General features: G+C 35.5%; 1 protein-coding gene across 1 annotated transcript in view; it reads right to left on the bottom strand.

The window, feature by feature from the left end:
• LOC111051514 overlaps window positions 1-15,374 on the bottom strand; it is a 319,540-nt gene that overhangs the window by 28,799 nt on the left and 275,367 nt on the right. Inside the window, exons 11-12 of the mRNA XM_039432582.1 lie at window positions 12,375-12,459; window positions 2,239-2,333 (exon numbers count right to left, since the gene is read on the bottom strand). Coding sequence (XP_039288516.1) covers window positions 2,239-2,333; window positions 12,375-12,459 — 180 coding nt within the window. The remainder of the gene's footprint in view (window positions 1-2,238; window positions 2,334-12,374; window positions 12,460-15,374) is intronic.

The following is a 15,374-nucleotide window of genomic DNA, read 5'->3' as shown; positions in this document are numbered from 1 at the left end:
TTTTACTAACATTCATAATCTGTTTGGAAAGGGCTGTGATTTTTCAATGATTTAATCCATATCAGCAGCAATTGAGTAGTCAGTATCATAATATAGATGTAGTTCTATACATACCGGTAGATCAAATTCATTTTTCGAATTTCAAATTTGAGTTGATGTTTCTGTAAAGATTTTACTCATAAAAATATGATATTTTTTATTTTTATTCAGTTTTGGGCGATTGCCTGTTGTTTTCAACCCAATGAGATATGTATTGTCTATGTTTGAAAACATAGGACCAAAAATTCAATTTTAGTCTATAAATTGCATCACAATCAACATGTCTACGCAATGCCATATATACATATAGGACGTCATCACAGAAAACTGAAAATCATGATTAGATTAGGGTAAACGCGCACTAGCACGGCTAAGACCAAGACCACGACCAAGACCAGTACTTGTCTGGAACAGCACAACCTCGACCAAGACCAAGACCAAAGTTTTACATTTTTAAATGTACTGGTCTGGCAATTGGTCTGTAAGACCAGTGCCTACTGCTGTGGTCGTGCGTATGTCTTGCGTTTTTGTCGTGTCTTGGTCTGACTAGTGCGCGTTGCTCCATATAATTTCAGGTTGTCCTGGCTGCAAGTTCTTGGTCGTGGTCTTGGTATTGGCCGTACTAGTGCGCGTTTACCCTTAATCATATAATATAAAGTGACCCCAATCAAATCCAGACACGGACAGTTTCCCAACCCAAAAGTTTTTAACAAAAACCTTTTTTTATTATTATAGAGCTGTTTATTCACAAAAACCATTCAGGTCGAACATTACTCATAGAATATAACACCAGATAGATTGAACAAGGGATTTTCTAAAAAAGCAAATCCAAATAAACTGACACCACCTATCCGATTTCATATTCCATGAGTTACATTACACTTAACCGCCATGCAATTGCAAAAACAGATGTGGGTAGATAGTCCGTGCGCAAATGACATTCCGTGGTCATTTTTGAGTAACAGCCAAGGAAGATGTCTCAATTTCTTCGTTAGGTCTAGCATAATAAGGATCGTGATAATGATAAGTCGAAATCACAGGCAAACACCTCGGAAACAAGATGGCCGCCAAAATTTTCAGGGTTTTGCTATATCACTTGTACTTTAATAACCGTTCAAGATATTCAACCGTTTTTTTAGACGAAAATATATTGAAAATATTCCTCTACAATTTCGTTTTATAAAATTTCCTCTGAAACGCATATTTTTTATTTATAACCTTCAAAAGCCAAGAAAAACTTTTTTTCTAAATTTGTTTAAATTTCATTCCATCATAAATTTCTGTAAATAATGACCTCCATATTGTATTTTTTCAATGATGTCGAATATTTTCGTTGTTTCCATCATCAATATTCTTATTCGTCTTGTTGTAACAAAGAGATTGAGACCATTTGCAAGTCTCTATCTTAAAGTAGTCATGAAAAAATGATTTTATAGTTCTAGCCTGTTACCTACGTAATGCCTATGGAGAAACGCACCATCATAATCATGCAGGGTTTTCTTTGGAGGGCGCTGGAGAACTCATTTTTTGACGTACAGCGCATAAAGATATATCGTTCCAAAGTTGAAAAAAACGCTCTTAATTTCATAGATTCAAAATTTCTCTGTATCTCTTGCACAAAAAAAAGTTATAATGGAATGAAATTTGAACAAATTTAGAAAAAAAGTTTTTTGGGCTTTTGAAGGTTATAAAAAAATATGCGTTTTAGAGGAAAATTTTATAAAACTAAAATTGTAGAGAAATATTTTAGTCTAAAAAACGGTTGAATATCTTTGAACAGTTATTGAAATACAAGCAATATAGCAAAACCCTGAAAATTTTGGCGGCCATCTTGTTTCCGAGGTGTTTGCCTGTGATTTCGACTTATTGTGATTTCGACTTTACATCACGATCCTTATTATGCTAGACCTAATGAAAAAATTGAGACATCTTCCACGGATGTTACTCAAAAATGACCACGGAGTACCTCATTTATTATTGCCTTATTCATTCCTTAACTTATTTATTTACCTTATTTATTTATTTACCTTATCTATTAATTAACTTTATCTATTCATTTACCTTATCTATTCATTTACCATATCAATCTATTCAATAAAATGCCTTATTTATTCATGACATTTGTGCCCGGACTAAGAAGCTATTATGTCTGTGACTGAGAGAAATTAATTACTAATTAGTAAAACCCATAATACTTGCCTTGGATAGTGCAGACAGAAGCTTCACTGATACAGATTCTTTATCTGCAATTTTTTCGAAGCTTTGAACAACAGCAGCTATCTTTATCAATAACTCTGAAAATACAGTAGAAATATTTATAATATATTTAATTTGTTCATAAAATCCAAATTTCTAAAAGGCTATGCTCCATTGTTGACAATCGAATGATATTATCAATTGAAAGGTACAAATTATGAAACACAATTATAAATAGTTTTTATTTTATCAATGTTATATATTAAATCATCAATCCTGGATTTTCTATCAAGTAGGGTTATACAAGAGAACCTTAGGAAACGATCATTTACAGACAAATTCGCAAACAGAAATGGTCGAGTGAGCTTGCATCTTGAATATATGTTAACAAATTGGTCAAACTAACAGTCCAAGCAACGAATTTGTACAGGGAGATGTCTAGAACATAATTTTAAACTTCGCAGCTCTGTTAAGAATAGCTCAGAAATAGACATATATCAAAATTGCTCATTCTTATCCCTGTGCGAAGCATGTGGAGGTGTTTGTAATTGATCCTGCCGATTGTTTCATGTATGCTGACGATTTAAGTTTTTTTCTTGTAATTTGACTGCAATCTAAGGGCACAACCACACTGAAAGCGGAGCGGAGCATGGCGTGGCGTGATCAGAGCGTTCATGATATACACAGGAAGCGTCTGAGCATCAGCGTCTATAAATGGCGGTGTCCAAGTTTGCATGGACATTACTTTGTGAAAACAATTACTTGAAGTATTTAGCTAAGCCTTCTAGGACAGAGTAGGTTAATGAAATTAACTGGAATTGTAGACTGTTTGGTGAATATCATTATTTCATAGAAATTTAATGAAATGGATTAGAATAGGATTACTTTTGATTTCAAAGTGCAATAGATGATGAATGTTCTCTTTTCAATAATCAAGTAATACACATTACAGGGGAATTTGGGCAAACATTAAATTTAATGTACTAGATGGTAGTAGAAAATGTAGTAGAACAAGTGCATTATATTATTATGTACAAGAGTAGACTACTAGTATGTATAATTGTATATTAGTAGGGCACTCGCACTTTGACGCTTTGGCTTTGGCGCTCCGCTCATAGACATTCCAAAAATAAACCAGCTTGTTCCAAAGTTTGACGCCACACGCTACGATCCACTCCACTATGCGAGTAGACGCTTGCACTGTGTTTTAGCTCATTACTTAACATGATATTGTTCACGACGCTCAGCTTTCAGTGTGATTGTACCCTTACACTTTGGTTAATGAACAGTTCAATTCTAGCTTAAATTAATAGGTTAAAGTTTATGCAGTTCAATAGCAAAAAGTGATTTAAAGTTTGACACTAAGGGGTATATCACTCCTTGACAGTCTAATTGAGCAATGCCCATGGACTGTTACTTTCAGTATCACTCACTAGTCACTAACACTATGCTACATTTACACGAGATCTGTAGGCTTCTTCTCCTGAATGTAGAAGAGTTGTCAATGAGGTGTATAGCTTGAATGTTCTGATGATTATGTAGTCTCTTCATAGTTTCTGGCAGCCTTTGTGATCATCACATCAACTGCTTCCAACTGCAAGTCCCTGTGGAGGTCTGAGTTTCTGACAAAGTATGGAGCATTGACAGCATTCCTGAATACGGTACCTTGTTCTGGAATTTCTGGATGGTGTTCATGCTACTTTTCCTTGCACAGCCCTACAGCTGGATGCCATACAATCACATAGGCCGAATAATCTGTCTATACAATAATAATTTATTGAAGGTTGAAAGGCTTGAATTTCTCCCCAATAACGAGTACATTTTTGAGTATTTAAAATCCAATTCTTCTTTCTTTTTCTTGACGTGTGACATCCATCGTAGCTTTGCATCTAGTGTCATTCCAAGATACTTGGCTTCATTTGCAAACAGAACTTCTGAGTTGTTCATTTTTATTGGGATGTTCACATCTATATCTATAAAAGCGAAATGGCACTCACTCACTGACTGACTGACTGACTGACTGACTCACTCACTCACTCGCAGAACTAAAAATCTACCGGACCAAAAACTTTCAAATTTGGTAGGTATGTTCAGTTGGCCCTTTAGAGGCGCACTAAGAAATCTTTTGGCAATATTTTAACTCTAAGGGTTGTTTTTAAGGGTTTGAAGTTCGTCTTTTAGCATGTATATTCTTCTTCTCCCAATCTCTTAATTATAATTGAAATTTCCATATCATATGTTACTATAGAGCTATAATCTAGATAGAGTACCTCTTCGAAACAGTTGTTAACTGGCAACTAAATTAATAATTTTGTCAGGTTGACATTAAGTTGAGTTGACTTTGTTAGGTTGGCACCAAGTTGAAGATTTAAATGCATTTATCGCGGAAAAATTGATTGGGCACTGCTACTTCAATCCTGGGAAAATTATATTTTACTAGCAGTCAGGCTCGATTCGCTCGCCATATCCGTTTAGCCAGCCGTTTAGTCTGGACCCCCGACTGGATTGTCTTAACATTTGATAAAAATGCCCAAATGAAAAATGCAGGCGAGCGAAGCGAGCCTGCTGATCTCATTCTCGGACGATCCAGTCGGGGGTCCAGGGGGCGGAGCCCCCTGGCTAGACGGATATGGCGAGCGAAGCGAGCCTGACGGCTAGTGATGAATAATTCTATAGTCTGATTTTCTCTTCCCTTGCCCTATTACCATAGGTAAGGAAAGTATTGCTTTCCGAAAAAAATTAAGGTAACCCAATTTCTAAATTTCTATAAGTTTCAAGGTCCCCTGAGTCCAAAAAAGTGATTTTTGGGTATTGGTCTGTATGTGTGTGTATGAGTGTGTGCGTCTGTGTACACGTTGGGTTACAGAGCTCGACCGACCGTCAGTGCGTACGTCAGTCCTTAGTCTTTTCCATAGAGATTCCATGTATCCATACAGAACAGGACTGACCGCACGCATGCGCATAGTCAGTAACAAGCGTTTTACAATGCGTACGAAGACAAAATTTGGTCGAGCTCGTGCCCATCCATTCCATCGGTCGACTAACGCGCTATTGAAGCAAATAGAAGCTTTCAGAGCTGTAGCCTACTGATCCATAACCATAACCACAAAACTGTACTGACACCTCTGCCCGACTATGAGCTGATATTGAATTGAATACCTAACACTAGTAGTTCTGTGAATAGTTGTAGTCCTCGATCAGTATTCTCATCCACAAGTGTCTGATTGAAACTATAGACCTTATGGAAATACAGCAATAAACTGGCTTCTCCACACATCTGTGTAATCACTTGTCTGCTGATTTATGATGAATAATAATATTATATAGTCCGATTTTTACTCTAATATTGGCGTATGAAGCAGGCTCTTTTTCCTTTTATATTATCCTTGAAATGCAAAATTTCCAAAAAACCTTGTATGTACGTCGACGCGCAATTAAAAAAGGAACATACCTGTCAAATTTCATGAAAATCTATTACCGCGTTTCGCCGTAAATGCGCAACATATAGACATTTGAACATTAAGAGAAATGCCAAACTGTTGACTTAAATCTTAGTCCTCACTTCGCTCGGTCAATAATGAATTAATTCAATTAATAAATATATTATCATATTTGAAATCAGAATTTTTCTATACCTTTCTTCAATTATTCCCAAATTTCTCATTAGGAAAATAATATATTAAGAGCTTGAAATATATTGTCATGAACCACAAGGTTTGACATACCCCCAATTATCAGTTCCTTCTTTAAGAAGAGAAATAATTTTTTCCAACTTTAAAAACTAAAAGCTGATCAGACAGTTTTTGCTGACAGACTAAAAACGCTGAGGAGAGGTAGAAGTGGGGCTAGCATTCTAGTCTCCCCTCCAGCCAGCTAGTGGAAAAAGCTTTCCACTTTTCTTCTGAATAATTTCACACACTTTTTCATCGCCTACCGTCTGAGACAGACTGAGCTGACCCGTGGATGGACATCCCCTGGTTCTCCATTCAGACCATGGCAACTTAGGATGGACATCAACAGTATAACGGTTTCGTTCCACATTCAATTTATTTTTCAATATTGTTTTGATTTTAGGAATTCCAAATTAATTAAAAATGAATAATACTTTTGAACTGTCATATATCTTGTTTAAATAAAAAACACAATAATCTGTCCAACACAATTCTGTCTAACGTTTTGTAAAATCATTGGCAACAATAAGTTTATTTCAATTTTTTAAAATTGATTAAATGCTCAAAATTTCATAACCTCCCTTAATTGTTCTGTATTAGAATAGTTGTAGCATAGATTATTTTATAAAACCAAAATATGTTAAAATTCACATTTTAAACTCACAGAAATTTCTTCATTCCAATAAAATAAATCTGACTCCTAATAAAAATGTTTTCTTTTCAAATTCCAAAAAACATCTAGTTGATAATATTAAAAAAAAACCAATTGCTTTTGCTCTACCATCAAATGCTACGCAACAACAATAATTTTACAGTGTTCCCGTCTGGGAACTGGTGGATCGCCCCCTTTTATTACCTTACAAACATAGGTCACCAATCATTATTTATTACAAAAGATGGATATCACTGTCCAATCAATTCAATGTTACAAATGGTGGAGGCGCCGGGTATAGTTGCGTGATTTTCGCGCAATTATTTTATCTGCTTTATCTAGATCAAATTGAGCATTGTATATCTTACTCAGGAAAGGATCCTGTTTTTGCAGTAATCCTATATTAACAGTCAAAATATTGTTTATATTTTGCCATTCTTTTTCAATTGTTCTTTCTATTGGCGCTCTGGAGAGGGCATCAACTAATTGTAACGATTTTCCAGTCTTATATACAATTTTAAAGTCGTATTGTACCAATTTCGCAGCTAACTTCGCTAAGCATGAATTTGGTTCTCGTATGCTTCTGTAATATTGAAGACTTGCGTGATCAGTTACTTGAAAATGTTTGTTAATGATTAGCGATCGAAAATGATTCACACTGTAAGTTACGGCAAGCATTTCCAAGTGAGTGGCGGGCCAGTTTTGTTCATTGTTAGTAAGTCTGCCAGATACGTAAGCTACTGGTTTTATTATACCATCCGTATCTTTCTGTGCAAAGCAGGCAGCGATCCCTATGGAACATGCATCCGTAATAACATACGTATCTTTGTTATCACAGAAGTGGGATAGTATTGGCTGTGTCATTAAACAATTTTTCAAGTCATCAAACGCTTTTTGGTGGCTCTCGTGCCATTCAAATTTGGCGTCTTTATGAGTCAATTGTGTAAGCAGGTATGCTCTTTTGGAGAGACAGGGAATGAATTTCCTATAAAACGATGTAGCTCCAAGAAATCTTTCAACTTCAGTTACATTGGTAGGTTTGGGCATATTTTTTAAGCCTCTACATTTTCCGGAAGTGGCGAAATTCCCTGGTCTGATACCATGTGCCCAAGAATTTTCAATGATTTATAGCAAATTTTGGATTTTTCGGGGTTTAATTTCAGATTTGCTGCTCTCAGTCTTCTAAACACTTCTTCCAGATGTTTCTTGTGGTCATCAAGTGTAGAAGACATGATATAGATATCGTCAATGTAAATAAGAACGGATTTGTACAAGATGTCTGAAAATAAGTGTGTCATTCCTCTCATGAATGAGTTTGGGGATAAATTCAACCCCATAGGAGCGCATTTGGAACTAAAAAGTCCTAGAGGTGTATTAAAGGCTGTGAGGTGTTTCGACTTTTCAGCTATCCTCATGAAATAAAAGGCTGAAGTTAAATCCAGGTTTGAGAGGAATTTTGCAGAACTTAAGGCTTCCAATATTGTAGAAGGATTTGGAGAGGATATCTATCTCTTAGAATCTTATTGTTGAGTTTTTTTATAATTTACGACAAGACGAGGCTTGTTATTCTTGTTATGCACTATGAATGCGGGTGATGCATAATTCGATTTGGTTTCTTCAATTACGTTTGCTTTTAGAAGTCCTTTAAGGATTTCATCCATTTCTTCTCTCTCTTTAGTAGCTAGTTTATATGGAGGCGAAAAGATAGGAGTATCCTCTGTGAGGTTGATTGTTACTGGTTCAAGAGTTGACACCGGAATATCATACTTATGTTTCGAAAATACATCTGTGTATTTCGTAATTAATTTTTCAAAATCTTTATAATCTGTTCCCTTCAAGTTGGGATTTACATCAATCTTTTGAGTCATGAGATTTTATTATTACATCCGTCGGTAACCGAATAGATTGAGATTCATTGTAATCTGTATTGGGTACAACAGATTCATTAACAATGGGCGAAAGTTGCGCTGAATAAGCTGTCTCGCTGAGAGTGCCGAGACAGTGGGATTGCCCTACTGACTAACTAACTTACAAACTAACTTAGTTTTATATTCTTCTTCGCTACTGCTATCCATCACTTATATACTGTAATTGACCGAGCGAAGTGAGGTCTAAGATTCAAGTCGACGGTTTGGCATTTCTCTTAATGTTTAAATGTTTATATGTTGCGCATTTATGGCGAAACGTGGTAATAGATTTTCATGAAATTTGACAGGTATGTTCCTTTTTTAATTGCGTGTCGACGTATATACAAGGTTTTTGGAAATTAAGCATTCCAGGATAATATAAAAGGAAAAAGGAGCCTACTCCATACGCCAATATTAGAGTAAAAATCAGACTATAGAATTATTCATCATAAATCAGCTGAAAAGTGATTACCGTACACAGATGTGTGGAGAAGCCAGTCTATTGCTGTATTTCCATAAGGTCTATAATAGATCAATCAGGTACTTGTGGATGAGAATACTGCGTGAGGTCTACTGTTCACAGAACTACTAGTATTTGATTATTGAATTCCTAATTCGCACACAACTCCACATACGTCACAATGAACCAAAATGCCAATGCTCCGATGACGACTAGTGTGCGCAGCACCTAAAAATAGTACAATCCGTCCAGCACCTAAAAATAGTACAATCCGTCCGATGTGCACCATCCATCCAATGACGATCTGTGTGCGCCTACCTTTATACCAACCTCTACCAGAAATATCAACATTATTGTATAGAAATGGCAGCTATAACAGCTGTTGTTCAAAGCTACCCCCCTCTCCACTATGTTTAATTTCATATACTTTTTTCACATCTTCTTCAATGCTAAAGGATAGCTAAGAACTGTTTAGCTCTCAAGTTCCTGCTTACTCGAACCTTATAACTCTTGGACAGCGAATAAAAATATATAAGATTGTTACAAAGTGAATATTTGTAACGGATGGAGAGCCGTCGTCTAGTGTAAAATTTAGTGAATTTATTCTATTTTAGAATAAGAATAGGGTCGACTGCCAGATATATTTTGTTGGACTTGTAGTTGTGTATGTACATCATCACCATCGCCGTCATCCCTATAAATCATCAGCAACAGATTCATCATAACCAGAAATTTCCAGATCTTGTTTACCACTCTGAGCGTTCTTGTATCTAGTATTGCATTAGCAGCAGCCGTATCATCAAAGCGATAGGCAACTATCGAGTTGAGTCGGTATCGTTCTTCTTGTAATTTCTGGTGAGAAATATTGTTTATTAAATATTGTTTTCGGTAATCTCTTTTCCCCCGGCCTCCCAATTTTCCACGGACCCTACTCTGCGAGGAGCAGACATAGGCAAGAAGCAGTTGTTCGGTGGTTGAGCGTGTGAACGGGTCGCGAATCTCCTCTCCTTACAACGTTCCCAGTACTAGTTATTTCTAGGGGAATTATTCAATTTTTGTGTTAATAAAGAATATTGTAGGACGAGTTCCGGACAACTCGAAGATAGAACTTCCTTGGGGATTTTCTTTCTTGTCGGCTATTTTTCCTAAATTCGTATCACTGGGGGTGAACGAGTTATCCTTGGTTTTGAAACTGTAAGGGATCTTAAGTTTGTACTACAAACAGTTAAGTGGGAAATTTAACTAGGCTCTTGTAGCGGGTTATCTTTGAGTACTTAATATATAAGTCTCGACTATGTCGCTTCACGACGTTTAAGTTTAATACGGGAAGTGGGAATCAGTTCGTCATTCTCCGTATCAGTATCCACGTCGATTCAGGTAATTGTATGTCATGACTGGTAGTCCGTATATTTTTCCTTCTCTGTAGTGAGGTGGCCTTCAGTTTAAAGAGTAGTTTTTCTCAATTGAGTTTTTATTCTTCTAGGGAAATCCCTGTCCTTTTTAAGAGTAGTTTTTCTCAATTAATTTTTATTCTTGTAGGGAAATCCCTGTCCCTTATAATAATAGTTTTCTCGATTTATTTTTGTCCTTGCAGAGAAATTATTATCATTTTGAGTAAATTTTCCTTGCTTAGTTTTCATATTATAGAGTGGCCCTGTATTTTAACTTTGCTTAGCAGTTTCTGACTTGCTGTAATTCCTAGTAGGAAGATTCCAATCCTTTTCCTAGAGAACTCAGGTGCAGCTTGAGTTCGTCCTGGTCGAAGTCATTCAGACTGCGACGTCCTTTCTCTTTCTCTCTCTTAACTCTTCCTATTCTAAAATCCTTCCTTATCTCAGTTCCAGATTCGAGATCGTCCTAGTCGCGGGTTTTCAGACTCGCGAATCCTTTCTAAAATTCCTAGAAATATGTCTCCTTCAATAGAAAATATTATTTGCTGGTTTTCCCTGTGGAAAATTCACGAATTTTCCCGTGATCTCAGTTGCAAATTAGAGATCGATTTTGTGGTGGTCCTTAGACTGGCAATTACTTGGAAGTGCTCATTGAAATCTTTTCCTGAATTAGGAGTCTCTGACTGGATATTTTCCTTGTGGAAAATCCTGGAAAAATCCTTTCCTTCCCTGACAACGACAGACTGTTGTCTTCCCGATATTATTCTACAGACTGTGTCTGTGAAAAATCTTTTCTATCCTCTCATTATAGTCGACATACTGACTATTAATTTAAAAGCGTTTCGGACGATTGAGAGTGATTCCCATACCCTTGAGGGCAGTCACAGATTAGCCCTTAATAACCGGCGCGCAGTCACCAGATTAGCGAGGAAATCCTGTTTAGCAGCTTCAGAATTGCTGAAGATCCTTTTGCAGCTGCAGGCTCGCGATTCAGAAATCCTACACCTAAAACCTTATACTCTAAACTTTAATTACCATATAATTGAAATAGATATACCGTGTTTAGCTAGCAGGTTCAGCTTACTGAGTGCTAGAGCGCAATCTCAGATTGCGGATTATTGAGCAGATATTATTATTTGCTGTAGAGAATAATAATCTTATTATTGATTCTCTGTACCATATACCCTATACCCCATACCTCAGACCCTGTACCCTATTCTCTATAGCTTACACCCTATACCGTACCCTATTTAACGATATCTTAAATACCACTAACAACTCCATAGTTCCGCCATACCGTTACTCCATAGCCCTCACCTTCAACCCCATAGAAAAACCTCTTTCCGGGCTTACAGGTACAGCTTGCTCGCCGTCAATTCGCAGTTGGTTCAGATTGCGTACTACCTTTATAAATAGCATTATTTGTAGGGATCTGATAGTCAGATCCGTCTCCTTGTATAGAGTTATCTTAATCTCCCTTAACACCCACCCTGTATTCCAAAGGCCGAGGGCCGAATCGGCCAGCAACGGCACGGACTCTTCCCCTGAAATTGAAAATCTCGCGAAAGAAGCAGAGGGTAAAGAATCAGGATAGAGGGAGAAGTGTAGGTCCGGTAACTCCACCTGTCAGTACGGCTACTGACCCCGACCCATATCCGACTGTAGCTAGTCCGCATTGTAGCAATACTTCGCAATTATTAGGTAACCTAGAGGGTGGAATAGGGTATCCTAATAAGATGATTACAAAAATATATGTTCATTCAAATGCCAACCAATGAAAAATTACTATCAAATGAAAATCCAAATCAGACGCTGTAAATCACCCCAAAGACCTCCGCCACTTCAAACATCGATAACATCGCCAGATGGGAGAGAACTCGATGAAAGTCACCATCCAAAAACCATTCACCATAATATGCCATGTATAGCCTACGTCATGTATACAATGTGGTCGTGAGAAACTCCCGAAATTAGCTTGGATTGGAAACAAAAATAGTACTATAAATTGATGGGTGATATAGTAATGTAAATTTTAATAGTTTATTACCATAGGCCTACCTGAATATCGTCCTTTTCCTATGAAGGTGTCAAACTTTTCAACGAATTCCTCCAGAACCTCGGAAGACAGATCGATATAGTTGATCTGTTAAAAATAATTACAAAGAGAGTAATTATTCCTCTTACAAAAATATGCTCCATCTGAAGCTGAAGCCTATCCATTGGAATGAGATACAACAAAAAATACCTACTTGATAAAGTTTGCGCTTGTGCGTATGTAGCTCAAGTGCCGTTAGCACAGTAACAATTTTAATGAAATTTCATTTCCAACTGGATTAATGCATATCAAGTCTCATTTGTTATAATGTGCTCCATTTTGAGTTCAAGCGACCAGCTGATTCAATTCAGTTCAAGCTTTTACTTTCCTTGCCCTATTACCATAGGTAAGGAAAGTATTGCTTTCCGAAAAAAATTAAGATACCCCAATTTCTAAATTTTTATACGTTTCAAGGTCCCCTGAGTCCAAAAAAGTGGTTTTTGGGTATTGGTCTGTATGTGTGTGTGTGTCTGTGTGTGTGTATGTGTGTGTATGAGTGTATGTGCGTCTGTGTACACGATATCTCATCTCCCAATCAACAGAATGACTTGAAATTTGGAACTTAACCCTAGTGGAAGAGATCCATAGAAATCGATAGAAAAACTCTATTGATATCAATATATGCTCATGGATATCAATACGTGCTCATGGATATCAATAGAAATCCATGGATACCAATAGAAATCACGGTAAATACAGTCAATGAACTTATATTGATATCACTACAAGTTTAGTGATATCAATAGAAGTTCATGGATACCAATAGAAATCACGGTAAATACAAACAATGAACTTATATTGATATCACTGCAAGTTTAGTGATATCAATAGAAGCTCATGGATATCAATAGAAATCCATGGATACCAATAGAAATCACGGTAAATACAGTCAATGAACTTATATTGATATCACTACAAGTTTAGTGATATCAATAGGAGTCCATGGATTGCGGTAATAATTTTAAATGCAGTTTAAAACTGAATATTTTTGGCAGATTTTCAATTTTCCCGGAACAATGTATTTTTGATGACTGATTCGGGTGTAGAAGTGGATTTCCAGCACTTTTTGTCCTATGTGAAAATCCTGTCAGACGTGCCGTTAACGTGCTACTGAAGTTAAAAATTAAAAAAGAAATTTGGTTCATCATTAAAAATTCTGAAAAAATTTATGGACGTTTCTGTTCATATTATCAACCTTGTCCTAGAATTTAAAATGATTCCATTCAAAATTGGAAAAGTTATAACACTTTTTCAAATTAGATCACAGTTTATGAGGAAAATCATGCAGTATCCGGAATTACTCACACAGACTTTGAAATGATTTTTGGGGTTTCAATTCAAATAATAACAACCTACTATTTTATCATTTCCAACATTATTTCAGTGTCAAGCACAAATTTCCCCCCATAAAAAATCAATAATCTCCACCTGAAATTAATATCAAATATTTTAATAACAGTAACATTGTCAATAATTTTGAAATTGCCACCATTACTATAGTATCAAATGAAAATATTGATATATTATCAATAATATTGATACTGTGAAATGGAAATATCAAAGTCTTAACAATCGATATATCAAACTAATTCTAATTTTTTCCCGGGGAAAACTGATTTTATTGCATTCAAAAATGTAGAAATCAGGATTGTATTCTACTGTTACTTATTTAAACTATGTAATTTGAATAACGCATTTCCAAACAAAGATGTAGATGACATTTGAGAATATGTAATTATTAATAGTCAATAATTATTATCTATTGATGTATTGATAATATTATATCAACACTTTGGGTCTATCTATAGACATGATCATGATGACATGATATTGCAAAGGACCATTGCAAAGGACCAACGGTTTTTCAAATGAGTTTCATAGTCTGTAATTTTTATGATTTTATCCAGGAAATATAGGTAAGTCGAGTGATTTTGTTTTTGTTGATGTACTGTAAAATGAAAGAATAAATTTATCATAGGTCTAAATATTTATATATTAAATGATAATCTTTTCAAAAGAATATTATAGGCCACGCATAACATAACCTTACAACACAACACAGAATATTGTATTATTTAAGGCATTATAATGAACTTAATATCAATAATATATGACTGTGGATTGATAGATTAAAATTTATTCAGTTGTTTTCTGGACTGGCAGGCTTTATTTAAACTTTTTCCAGCAAACAATTGATTCATTTATTTATATTAACAGCTTTATATCATATTCCAATTTAGAAAAACTATCGGTGTAGTCCTCTCATTTTAGCAATATATATTTTATATAATAAGAAAGAGTGAGACTGTGTGTTTGCAACATTGTGTGTTTTTCCAATTTTCTAGTCAAAAAATATTATTTGAAATATGTTTAATTATAAGTAAACTTTTGTTTCATCTCTGATAGGAGCTGTGGTGATGAAATTTTCCAACACAAAAGAAAAAGACATAGGAGCAGTACAGTAATCAAATACTGGCTGAAGTCTCCAAAAACTCGGTTTACCAGAAAAGAGAAATCTAAGTAAGTCTCAATTTTGATTAATTTAAAACAGAATATAGAGTCAAACAATTTTTTTCTATGGGTGATGTCCACATGAGCTCTAGGCTTGTGCTAATCATTATAAGTTAGTAATCATACCGGGTGAGTCATATGTAAGTGAACCTTTCAATAAATTAGACTGTTGTTGATATAATACTGTAGCTTTCAGGATATGTTACTGGTCAAATACTCTAACTCTTGACGTACGGTACAACTGAATTTCAACCCCTTCATAAGGGGTTGACTAGGTTCAGAATGTATAATATGGTGACCCAATAGTTTTAACTGGAAAATTTTAATGTAAACGCCTATTGTGTGGTACATTATTTTAAAGGGCTTTTTAAAACAAGAAACATAACATCAATTAAAATAATGTACTATGAAACTTGAATCCAAAACGGTGGCTGATTGAAGTTACAGTTTGT

Source organism: Nilaparvata lugens, chromosome 7 (genome assembly GCF_014356525.2).
Source record: "Nilaparvata lugens isolate BPH chromosome 7, ASM1435652v1, whole genome shotgun sequence".
Lineage (NCBI taxonomy): Eukaryota > Metazoa > Arthropoda > Insecta > Hemiptera > Delphacidae > Nilaparvata > Nilaparvata lugens.
This window is presented reverse-complemented; position numbering and strand designations above follow the sequence as displayed.